The 12,480-nt window shown below is 32.8% G+C and overlaps 1 protein-coding gene across 2 annotated transcripts in view; it reads right to left on the bottom strand.

Moving 5' to 3' along the window:
- rragd (ras-related GTP binding D) overlaps window positions 1-12,480 on the bottom strand; it is a 32,413-nt gene that overhangs the window by 13,597 nt on the left and 6,336 nt on the right. Inside the window, exons 3-5 of one of the 2 annotated variants that reach the window (NM_001099424.2) lie at window positions 10,538-10,737; window positions 8,837-8,951; window positions 3,506-3,648 (exon numbers count right to left, since the gene is read on the bottom strand). In NM_001099424.2, the coding sequence (NP_001092894.2) occupies window positions 3,506-3,648; window positions 8,837-8,951; window positions 10,538-10,737 (458 nt within the window). Of the gene's footprint in view, window positions 1-3,505; window positions 3,649-8,123; window positions 8,279-8,836; window positions 8,952-10,537; window positions 10,738-12,480 lie in introns of those variants that run through there. The other variant, XM_073927447.1, reaches the window with a different exon arrangement.

Here is a 12,480-nt window from a genome sequence, read left to right as displayed (position 1 = left end):
TGTGCTGTACAACATAAACATACATTTTAGCTAATTAAGGTAACTTAAAAAGAACCAGTGAACACAATTATGTGATCAAATGTATATTTAAGTACTTCTACTTTTAAACACTTTGAAACAAAGGAATACATCCTGAATTATTTAGTGATCTGTAAACATGAAATTAAAATGGCAAAAAATATATATTCATTTTCAACAGGATTTCTGCAAGTCAAATGTAAGATTTTTAAGACATTTTCAATACCATGAAGAATGAAATTTCAGCTGTATATATAGGGCTAAACTTTAAAGATATTTTTAAAGGCCCAGTAAAAAAAAAATGTACTTACCCCATCAAAAACTATTTTTATTTGGTTATTTCTTAGCTACATATTTTAAAAAATGTGTCAAAACAAGCAGACCCTAGTTTTATACATACCTTTTTTGCAACACAACCTAAAAACGATCTTTAAAAACTACACGCATGCACAATAGACTGCTATAATATTAGTTATGAATATAGTTTTGCTAAAAGTATGTATTGTTAGTGACTGGATGTATGTTGGATCGATTGGGTAGCTTTACATAAACAAAAATTAAAAATTAAGACCCGTTTAAAATGATTTAAGACCTAAAGGACAATGTTTCAGTAAATGTAAGACTTTTTAAGGCCTAAAATTTAGTTTTTGAAATTTAAGACATTTTAAGACCTCGCAGATACCCTGTTTCAAAATAGGGTGTACTCATACATAAAACATGGTTTACAGAACTGGGTAAATATACTCTTACACTATTTACACTTGGCTTGTCTTATTTAATAGTTATTTTTTATCTCGTCACAGGCTACCAAACACATCTACATGTACATCTATTATTGGTGTGCAGAAAGTATAAACTTGTATACAGTTGGCCTAGCGAGACACAAGTTAACATTGACCAACACACATTTCAGTAATCATAAATATTTGCATTCAGACAGGATTAGATTTCTCAGAGGGCCGTCGTATTTCCAGAAAAAAACACAGGTAATTTACTCTTACAGAGGTTGAGTGTGAAACAGAGATGGCAGATTCAGATGGGACATTTGGATGGGATTAAAAAAAAACAAAAGTACTGTACGATTGTGATGCAGAAATCTGTATCTGTACAACCAGTGCCGTCTGAATAGGGCTTATGGCTATCACAGGGCTAACTGTCCTGCCAGCTCTGCTATTCGTCTGCGAGTGCTGAGGTGGCCCATCTGTTCTTACAGGCCACTGAGATCCGACAGCTGCATGGCCCCGGGTCAAGCCTGCGTTCCTCTACCTACCCAGACCGTAGTGTCCCGTCAAATTACAGGACAAATAGGGTCAATGGCGCTGGAGGTGCCACTCTCTGCCCTTCCAATGTTTACAGCCTGTGTTTACATATCCTCCAGTTATACATTGCTAATCCACACAAGATTAAATCACAGCCAACAATGGTTATAGGGGAGCAAGGTTGTCGCATGTGCAATGTTGTGTTTCATTGTGTATATTGGATATTGTGCAATGATTCATGTCTATTTGATTACTACTTGATTGATTACTGTACTTAAATTTATTTTGGGGGATTTGTACTCAATTATAATTCAAACAGAGTACTTGTACTTATACTTACATATTTAAGAAAAATATATATTTTTACTCCTTACAATTTTTACAATTTTTTGTGATATATCTTGCACATATCAACTATGGTAAACGGACAATCAAACATGCAAAAAACAAACTTAAATACGTTTTTTTTTTTTTGCATAAAATAAAAAAAGTTATAATTATTTTTGGGCAATGTTTTAACTTCAGAAAAAAATGTTTAGTGTAATAACTCTGATTTTCAAATCACAGCAAATTACAAATATTCTTATGTATTATTTAGTGCTGTCAAATAATTTATCACGATTAAACACATCCAAAAGAAAAGTTTGTATTTACACACTGTGTATAAAAACTGTGTATATATAAATAAAACATAGATAAAATAAAAAAATGCAAAAGAAAAGTACTGACACATTTTATAAATAAAAATAAAGACCTTCTCAAATATATATATATATTCTGTCTGGTTCTCGAGTCTGATTGGCTGATATTCTGTAATATCAGCACTTTTACAGCATCTTCACTCTTGTGTATTACTCCGTCCACATAGAGTGACAGCAGATCAATAGACTCAATACAGTTTGATAAATACAGCTTCTTTTTGTATTTCAAACTACAGCTGATCAGATCAAAACAGGTAAGTGACATTCTAGGTTGATCTCTCTCTTTTGTATGTTGCATGTATACCATGTAATCTGTCAGTGTTTGCTTTGCTTTGGCTTTTTAGGGGGTAATTATTGTGTATTGTGGGGTTCATTATTATTGTCTCCCCATTATAACTGAGAAATACTGGAAAATCTCTGTAGACTGATGGCATTTCATGCCGTTCAACTTTAAAATGTGAGCAAAATTACCAGTTTTGTCATCACTTTAGACATTAGTCAAGGGAATAATTCAAACACTAGCTTTAAAGTTACCTGTTTTTAAGCAACTGTTTCTGCTGTTCTGACGTCAGTTTCAGATGTAAATAAATGGCAATAGAAAGTAGTTCCTCATACAAAAGGGTTTTTGACACTACCCGTGTTTGATTCTCATTTTATTTAGACAATTATGCAATCGAACTGTTGTATAAATGCAACATCACACTTGTAGCATATGCATATATATATATATATATATATATATATATATATATATATATATATATATATATATATATATATATATATATATATATATATATATATATATACTGTAAAACATAAGAAAAGAAATATGCACAGTACACATATATTATTTAAATACAAGCTCTTGATTTAGGTGCAAATTATGCCAATCTTTTGACTAGCACTAATATTAATATGTATTATATATTTTATTTTTTCAATTGTCATTTTATAATAATAAAATGTCTTTAAATGACAAAATGTTTATTTTGAAATTGGAAATAAATATTATTAGATGCTCATACAATGAAATAAATATAAACAAAAATTCACTCAAAATCAATACCCAATAAATCCAGATAATTGTAATATTGTGGACGAATTAAAAAGATAAAATCCAGTTGTAATAATAAATATTTGATTGCTTTTTATTGCTGTTTTAATGAGGTGTAAAACATCTTTTATTCCCCATAATCGAACGTTTTTTTTTTCAGTCTGACAAATGACTTTATGCTATTTACTTTCCTTTGCATTATTAGAGGATGATGAAACAAGAATTTCCACTCTTGTTTTTATTGCTGCTAGGCTAATTCTACTTTTGTAATAATTAACTACAACTTAAATGGGTACTTTTTCCTTTCTCTCCAATATACACTCAGCCAGATATTTGTACTTTTAATTGCGTAACTTTTGATATTCTACTCATAATGTTTTTCACTTGAGTATCAATACATTTCACACCCCTAATGCGTTATGTGAGTGTGGTGGAAACTTTATGGCATTGAACAGTTGGTCGTCACTCACCCATAGATGCACGAGATGTCGATAACCACGTCGATCATATCGCAGCACAACTCATAGGTCTGCATGTCCACTGGGCTGCTGTCAGTGGCTATGTAAATCTTACTGACCACATCAAAGAGAAAAGCCTTTTCAATCCCTGAGTTCTGCAATGAGAGCACAGGACAGGGTTAAGGGTCAGCTTTTTATTGTTAAGAAGAACGGCAGCGGAATGGGACATCATATCTAAGAACTCTTTGAAGTGGAAATGAATTATGCAACCAAATAATCAACTGCTTTGCAAGTGCTGTTGTCAGAAAATGCATCTAATTCTATGAAAGCTGTTGAAAAGCCTCTTTTCCTGAGGTAAAATGCGACTTTTTAAGTTAGTAAAACAACACAGTAAAAATGTTTTAAATTGAAGTAAAATACTTTAAATAAATGAAAAAAAAATTGCAGAATAGTTTAAATTATATGATAAAATGAAATATAGACAATATAAAAGGCTTTAGAAATTTTTTTTCCCAGTGGCTTTCCAAGGCTGAAAAAATTGCAACAAATATATACAGTAAAATACAATTATATTATATTATATTATATTATATTATATTATATTATATTATATTATATTATATTATATTATTCATATTCATGCTTAGTCCCTTTAATAATCTGGGGTCGCCACAGCGAAATGAACCACCAACTTATCCAGCACGTTTTTACGCAGCGGATGCCCTCACACACACACTCATACACTACGGACAATGTAGCCTACCCAGTTCAACTTTACTGCATGTCATTGGACTGTGGGGGAAATCGGAGCACCCGGAGGAAACCCACGTGAACGCAAGGAGAACATGCAAACTACACACAGAAATGCCAAACTGACCCAGCCTGGGCTGGAACCTGCAACCTTCTTGCAGTGAGGTAATCATGCTACCCATTGCTCCACCATGACGCCCCTTTCTATTCTATTCTATTCTATTCTATTCTATTCTATTCTATTCTATTCTATTCTATTCTAATAAAAGTATTGTCATAAATTTTACACCATAAAATAACTGTTTAAAACTCTGTTTATTTAAATTTTATAAAAATGTTTTTTAATAATACTAAATAGTATTTTATAACTATATATATATTTTCTTTTTTTTATGATTTTATATCACACAATATAATAGACTAGCATATTTATTCAATAATAAAGAAACATTATATAATATTATACTACATCATGTTATATTCTCTTATTTTAAATTGTACAATATTATAATAACAGTATTATGAAATAATATTATACATTAAAATAACAAATTAAAATAAGGTTCTTTAGTTTTATATTTTATAAAAAGATGCAAAAGTATATAATTAAAAAAAACATAATAGTTTAAATTATATAATAATATAAAATATTTTTATAACTTTTATTTTATAAAATTTTAAATTATTTTATAATTTTATTTAATTCACACAGTATAATAGACTAGAATAATTTCAAAAATCCTAAACCAACATTTTTTATTTCTTTGGCTCTCTAAAGTTAAACAAATTGCGACAAATATACAGTAAAAACAAATTATATTATAATACATTATATCATATTATATTATACTCCGTTATATTATACTATACTATTATATTATTCATTTATTCATTTTCTTTTCGGCTTCCCTTTATTAATCTGGGGTCTCCACAGCGGAATGAACCACCAACTTATGCAGCATATGTTTTAGGCAGCGGATGACCTTCCAGCTCGTACTTCCCACTACTTATATTATATTATATTATATTATATTATATTATATTATATTATATTATATTATATTATATTAAATTATATTATATTATATTTTTATTATATTATATTTAACAATTAATATTTGAATAAAACTCAGTAAAATAATTAAAAAAAACAAAAAAATATTCCTAGCATTATAGGTCTGTCTGCTGTCACTTACAATCAAATGTAAGGCATCTTTAATAATTAAATCATTCATTTCTTATGTTCATACATATGTTTTTATAAATGTTGATTCAAAAGATACCAACGTTTTAACATCCATAAACCAAAATTTGTTAAATCGCCCCTGATTTTTCAATCACATTTGTATATTTACACCACAGGGACAGATCAAGAGCAAGAATCAATCAAATCAGACATAGAATAAAGCATAAAACAAAGACTAATATCACAATGCATAGAATGGCAGATGGTTAAAAGACTTCAATCTCCATAATGCAAAATCAATCAATTATTTCCATACATGTATAGTCTTTTATCTACATCAATTTACACTCTGCTGCCACCAGCTGGCCAATACAAACACTCACATATTTACCACTGATAAACGTAATTGCTTTCATGATCAACATTAAAATAAACCATGCAGGAGCACCATGAAATTCCATTAAGTCTGAGAGGGATCATAATAAATAATAATGTGTTTTGACATCATCACGTCTGTAAGAACATTATTTCCATTATACTTCACTGTAAGCAGCAAATCACAGACCAGTGCTAATGCACCCATGCTAATGGCTTAAAGCAACAGGATATGATGCTTACAGGTTGCAAATTATGCTTTCTGAATGTACATGTATACATGAAAATGACCATTAAAAAATATACAAACACATTATAAATTTCATTTGATTTGTTCTTGCATGATAGTAAAACTTTTGTGCAACTATTACTCTTTAGGGCAGCACAATAGACCCTTTTCATGTTTTCACGTTTCTCAGCAGCGGAAGTCATCATAGTTGGGTAAACTAAGAGTTAAGTGAATGAGAGCTTACAACAAATATTTTTTACAATCCCTTTTGTTGAAATAATAACAGAAATACTCCATGATTGTGTTACCAAGACTTTAAGGAAAAGAATAAAAACAGTGTGAGACTGATAACGGCAGCCAGAAGAAAAAACAACATCAAATTTACTGTCCTGCCAATACATTCTGCATGTCAAATGCCTCATACAAGCGGTAATTCATTTTTATTTTGTAATTTGAGGCAAAGATGATATATTACATCCATAAATAAAATTTTCTAAATAAAAAAAGTAAACTTTTAAGGATTTAAAGATTATGAAGACCGCTAAATGCATCATAACAGTCCACATATCGTTTCAGCATGGATATTGCAATGTGCACATACGCAACAGTTAAATATAAAAGAGTTTAAATATAATGTAGTCAATTTTTTCATTTGTGAAAATAGCATGTTTTGAGGCCTCTAACAGAGCATTTCAAGAGAATTTAAAGCATTTTTATAAATTGAATACATTCATTTTATTGATTTTTTTTTTATATAATGAGGACTATACAGTCAGTACTTTACATTTGATTATTTGACTTCTGTACCTCTGAATACTGCAAACAAACCACAATGACTAATGATAGTTTTTTAGGGATCAGCCATGGCCTTCATGGTTAAAGAGTTGGACTTGAGATCCAAAAGTTCGAGTCCTGGAACCAGCAGGGATTGGTGCATGGGAAGAATAAATAAATATCCACCTCAATACCACAGTGATCACGGTGGTGATTATCTTGAGCAAGGCACTAAACCCCCAACTGCTGGACTGGGATTATTTTATATTTATTCATTCATTCATTCATAAATTCATTTTCGGCTTAGTCCCTTTATTAATTTGGGGTCGCCACAGCGAAATGAACCGCCAACTTTTCCACTATATGTTTTACGCAATGGATGCCCTTCCAGCTGCAACCTATCACTGGGAAACATCCACACACTCATTCAAACACATACACTACAGACAATTTAGCCAACCCAATTCACCTATAGAGCATGTCTTTGGACTTGTTGGGGAAACCAGAGCCCCCAAAGGAAACCCACGCGAAGACGGGGAGAACAAGCAAACTCCACACAGAAATGCCAACTGGCCCAGCTGGAGCTAAAACCAGCGACCTTCTTGCTGTGAGGCGATTATGCAACACACTGCGCCATCGTGTTGCCCTATTTTATATTTAAAGATTTTGGATTTGGAAATTGGATAAAGGAATAGCTCTGGTTCACTGTTTTTCCACTATGATTTGGCAACTCAAACAAGTCACGGTTCGTACCTCTTTCCCTGTTATTTCTTGCTCTTTATTGTTGATTATTGCTAGTGCATTAAAACCCATTACTAGGCCCACATGAAATCTGTGCGCGTGCAAATCCGCAGATTTTTAGTGTATATGTATTTAGTTGCTTGTAAATGAGTGTACATTTTTATTTTTTTAGTTTTTAAATAAATTTTAGCAATATTACTGACTAATATAAAACATGTTCATATTATTTATTTACATTTGTTTATACAGTTTGTAAAGTAATAATTTCTGTCATTAGATATCTTATATGTATTATATGAGAGACTTGCTTTGTTTACAAAATAAATGGATCTAATAGGATTTGCGTTGTAAAAAAGTTCATTTTTATAAATTATTTTTTATTTGACATATTAAGTTTAGGCAACACGGTAGTGCAGTAGGTAGTGCTGTCGCCTTACAGCAAGAAGCTTGGCTGCATCAGTTGGCATTTCTGTGTGAAGCTTGCATGTTCTCCCCATGTTGGTGTGGGTTTCCTCCGGGTGCTCCGTTTTCCCCCACAAGTCCAAAGACATGTGGTACAGGTAAATTGGGTAAGCTAAAATTGTCCTTAGTGTATGTGTGTGAATGAGAGTGCACGTGTGTTTCTCAGAGATGGTTGCAGCTGGAAGGACATCCGCTGCGTAAAACATATGCTGGATAAGTCGTCGGTTCATTTTGCTGTGGCGACCCCAGATTAATAAAAGGGACTAAGCTGAAAAGAAAATGAATGAATGAATTTTACGTTTTTAGTTACGATATATTTATGCATTCCGCATAAATCTGCAGGTTTTTAAAAAATATTCTGCACAGAAATAGCAAAAAATGGCCCTGCCTATTACTAACCACCTGTTTAGTCTGGTTAAGTATAAACTTGATGCAGCTGAGGCTGATGATCCAGGTAAAGGGGAAAGGCTAAAGATATTAGGCAAATTGAGAAGAAGCCAAAGCGTACAGAGGATACCAATGAAGCTTTAAATATTTTGAACAGCTCCAGCCTAAGGAACAACACAGATCTCTGTTTTCACTACCACCATATCAAAGCCCAAAACAAGGCCTTCATAACATCTACTTTAGCAAACACAGAATAATTACAGTAAGAAATGGTTGCCATACTGTGAAGAGACACACTCAATTTTTTCTGGCATTTGCCAAACACTCCGCCAGCCATTAATTAAAGTATAGCTGGGTGTGGGATTTCCCTGCATGAAACTGTGTCCCAATCTGCCCCTGGTGGGCATAACAGAGAACTAACAAATATGAATATACTCACAGATATGAAAATGTTGAGCAGATTCTCAAGGGTGGGAAGTTGAGGGATGAGCTTCTGCACAACTTTACTGAAGGCCTCAAAGATTGAATGATCATAGATGCTCGTCAAGTAGAAGCTGAAAGAAATAACACATTCCTCATCACAAATGCAACATTTGAACAAGTTATAAAAGGCACCTTAAATGACCCTTTTACAAGATGTAAAATAGGTTTCTGAGTTCCCTAGATGCTGTGTGTGAAGTTTCAGCTCAAAATACCGCACAAATAATTTTATCTCTTTGAAACTGCCTCTTTTAGACTTTGATCCAAATTGAGACGCTTTGATGATTTAAACAAAAAAAATCTTTTTAAAAGAGGGTGAAGCTACAAATGCCTATGTGTCAGCATAGTGGCAGATTCAAAACAGGACTAACTTTATCTTTTTAAAAAACTGAAAATGTCAAAATAAGTGGCTCAGAAGAAGACAGTATTTGGAGACTGCGGTGTTCATTGTGCATTCTAGAGCAAAAAAATGAATTGAAAAAAAAAGCGATTTAATATTTAAATAGATTCCCCACCCCCACAAAAAATGCTTGGAGTTGAAGGTTATTACTTTATAAAATCTATATAAACTTAAAAAATTATGATTATAATTTTTTTTTATTATAACAAAATTATAAAAAGCTAAAGAAAAAAAAGCTGTCATATAAAGATCTAGACCTCAAAAATAATTCAAATTAAACCATTTTATACCATTACAGTGAAAGTAAACTACAGAGAACGTAAATCAAAATGATCGTTAAAGTAGGAACCTTTTTCAAGATTCATTCATTCATTCATTCATTCATTCATTCATTCATTCATTCATTCATTTATTTAATCATCTATTTATTTATTTATTTATTTATTAATTAATTTATTTATTTATTTTCAATGAACATGCTTTCTGAGGTTTAATCATTTGTATTTATCGTTGTATCAGATTATATAAAGTACTCACATTAGGCTAGTGGGTTGCATTTTATTGATTTGATTTGCGTGGGGTCGCTGCATCTGGTAGATTAGTCTGGCGCACTGAGCGAGTTTTGTAAGCGTTGATATTTACAGTATTAAATACAGCAATGTTGGATTCCAACATTAGACCCGTAACAGTTCCTTTCATATGGGCTTCTTCTCCATTAATTGTCTAATCCATTAATTCTAATCATGAGAAATACAAGGTGTGGCGCGCAGGTTCAAATGCGTGTCTGACAGTGAATGTGTGACTGAGAGCCATGAATTATGCAATTTTTTGGCAGGTTTGTTTGTGTTTATATGTTCTTTGCCATATCACAGAACGAAAATTTTCTCAGTTCTTTTCAGCTCACTGCTATGTTGTTTGTATGTTTCTATGGCAAATGTGGGGGAATGATGGGAACTCAAAGGGGATCGTCAGGTGTTAGAATGATAAAATCGCCCAGCCCTAGGGCATCCTAAAACGCCACATGTACTATGCCTATTAGTTGCTGACATTAACTTCAGCAGGTACAGTGTGAAAACTCGAATTGTGTTGTTTTGTTTCCGCAGACTGTTTTTATTTATTATAATTAATAGAATTAATTATTTTTACCATTAGAGGCTGGCTATAAACACATACTGTTGCCACACAAATGCGTTTAAACATCTTATAAAAGTAATTTTTGCATAAATCACCACCACACATCTGAGCTGTTCTGACACAAACCTCAAGTGTATTCTTTCTAAACCAGCATCGGCTAGATCATCATTGGCTCTTTTGTGAATGTCCCTCTGCTTCTCAATCTTGTGGTCATCTGACAGGCCATCCACCTTGTGAATGAACACCTCAAAGTTGATGTCCGGATTGACCTTGTAGGCCCTGGTCACTGTAAGGTGAAGCCTACTCAACGCCTCCACATAATCATCCTACACAGGAAGACATTTATGGGTTTTCTGAGGACTTTTCAATGATAGATTTTTGCTTAAAATCTACTGATAGAATGATAGACGGAGCAACATAACCATAGACAGATCTATAAACAAACTATAGACGCACTGACAGAATGAAAGATATAGATAGATCTTTTAAACTACAGATTATAAACAGAAACATATAACAGTAAATTGAACAACAAACAAATTGAAAGAATGATGGAAAGTTTTAAGAATCATAAATAAGACAGTAGAATTTTAAAAAGACCAACACACATAATGATAGAACAATAGCTAAAACAATAGATAAAATGAGAATTATAGAATTACAGGCAGAACAACAGACAGAAAGATAGTGACAGAACTACAGAACAGATAGAACAACAGACAGAATGACAAAACAGAAGAATGATTAATAGACAATAGGACTACAGATAGAAAAATATATGACAGAACAATAGTTAGATAAGTAGAATAGAAATATGTCTGCGCCAATAGCCTAGTAGTTAAGTGCACTGACTTATAGCACCATGGTGTTCACGGCGACGCGAGTTTGATTTCCGGCTCGTGGTCCTTTGCCAACCCTTCCCCTCTCTCTGCTCCCAACTAATTGCTTTCAATTCTCTGCACTATTCTATCCATTAAAGGTTAAAAACCACTAAAAAATAGTTATAAAAAAAGAATAATAGAAGTATATAACAACCCAGCAGGCACAGGACTTCAACATAGAGGGACGTTGCACTATGATTGGAGATGAAAATCGGGTTGATGTCAGCCTGACATTTAGTGGACAAAATGTTGGAAAGACATTGCATTTTGGTTACTTTTCAGCGCAACCTAAAAACAACCAAATATCAATGTCTAATGATGTTACAGCTTAATGTGGTGTAGACGTTACCAGTATGATATCTAGACGTTGGATTTTGGTAGCCATACCTGACAAATAAATGTCAGTATTTGATGTCAATATGACGTAGGTTTAAAATGTTGTAAAATTGTGGTCACTTTCCAACACAACCTAAAATCAACAAAATATCAATGTATTTGATGTCGTTATTGGACATCAAAATAACTTTGTCCTGGCGACCTAAATCTGACCTAATATAAACGTCTTATTATGTCTATATACGTCTACATGTGTGTCTGCTGGGAATACACAGAACTATAAAAAGATAAACATATTGATATTGATAGATAAAATTATTGAACAGACAGAACGATAGAACAGCAGAACGATCAACAGTACAGAAAAAGAGAACTATACATAGAACAATAAAAAGATTGATAAAATAATAGAACTACAGATAGATAGATAGATAGATAGATAGATAGATAGATAGATAGATAGATAGATAGATAGATAGATAGATAGATAGATAGATAGATAGATAGATAGATAGATAGATAGATAGATAGATAGATAGATAGATAGATAGATAGAGCGGGCGGACGGACAGACAGACAGACAGACAGACAGACAGACAGACAGACAGACAGACAGATAGAGCGGGCGGACGGACAGACGGACGGACGGACGGACGGACGGACGGACAGACAGACGGACAGACAAACAGACAGACAGACAGACAGACAGACAGACAGACAGACAGACAGACAGACAGACAGACAGACAGACAGACAGACAGACAGACAGACAGACAGACAGACAGACAGACAGACAGACAGACAGACAGATAGATAGATAGATAGATAGATAGATAGATAGATAGATAGATA

This window comes from Danio rerio, chromosome 17 (assembly GCF_049306965.1).
Source record: "Danio rerio strain Tuebingen ecotype United States chromosome 17, GRCz12tu, whole genome shotgun sequence".
NCBI lineage: Eukaryota > Metazoa > Chordata > Actinopteri > Cypriniformes > Danionidae > Danio > Danio rerio.
This window is presented reverse-complemented; position numbering and strand designations above follow the sequence as displayed.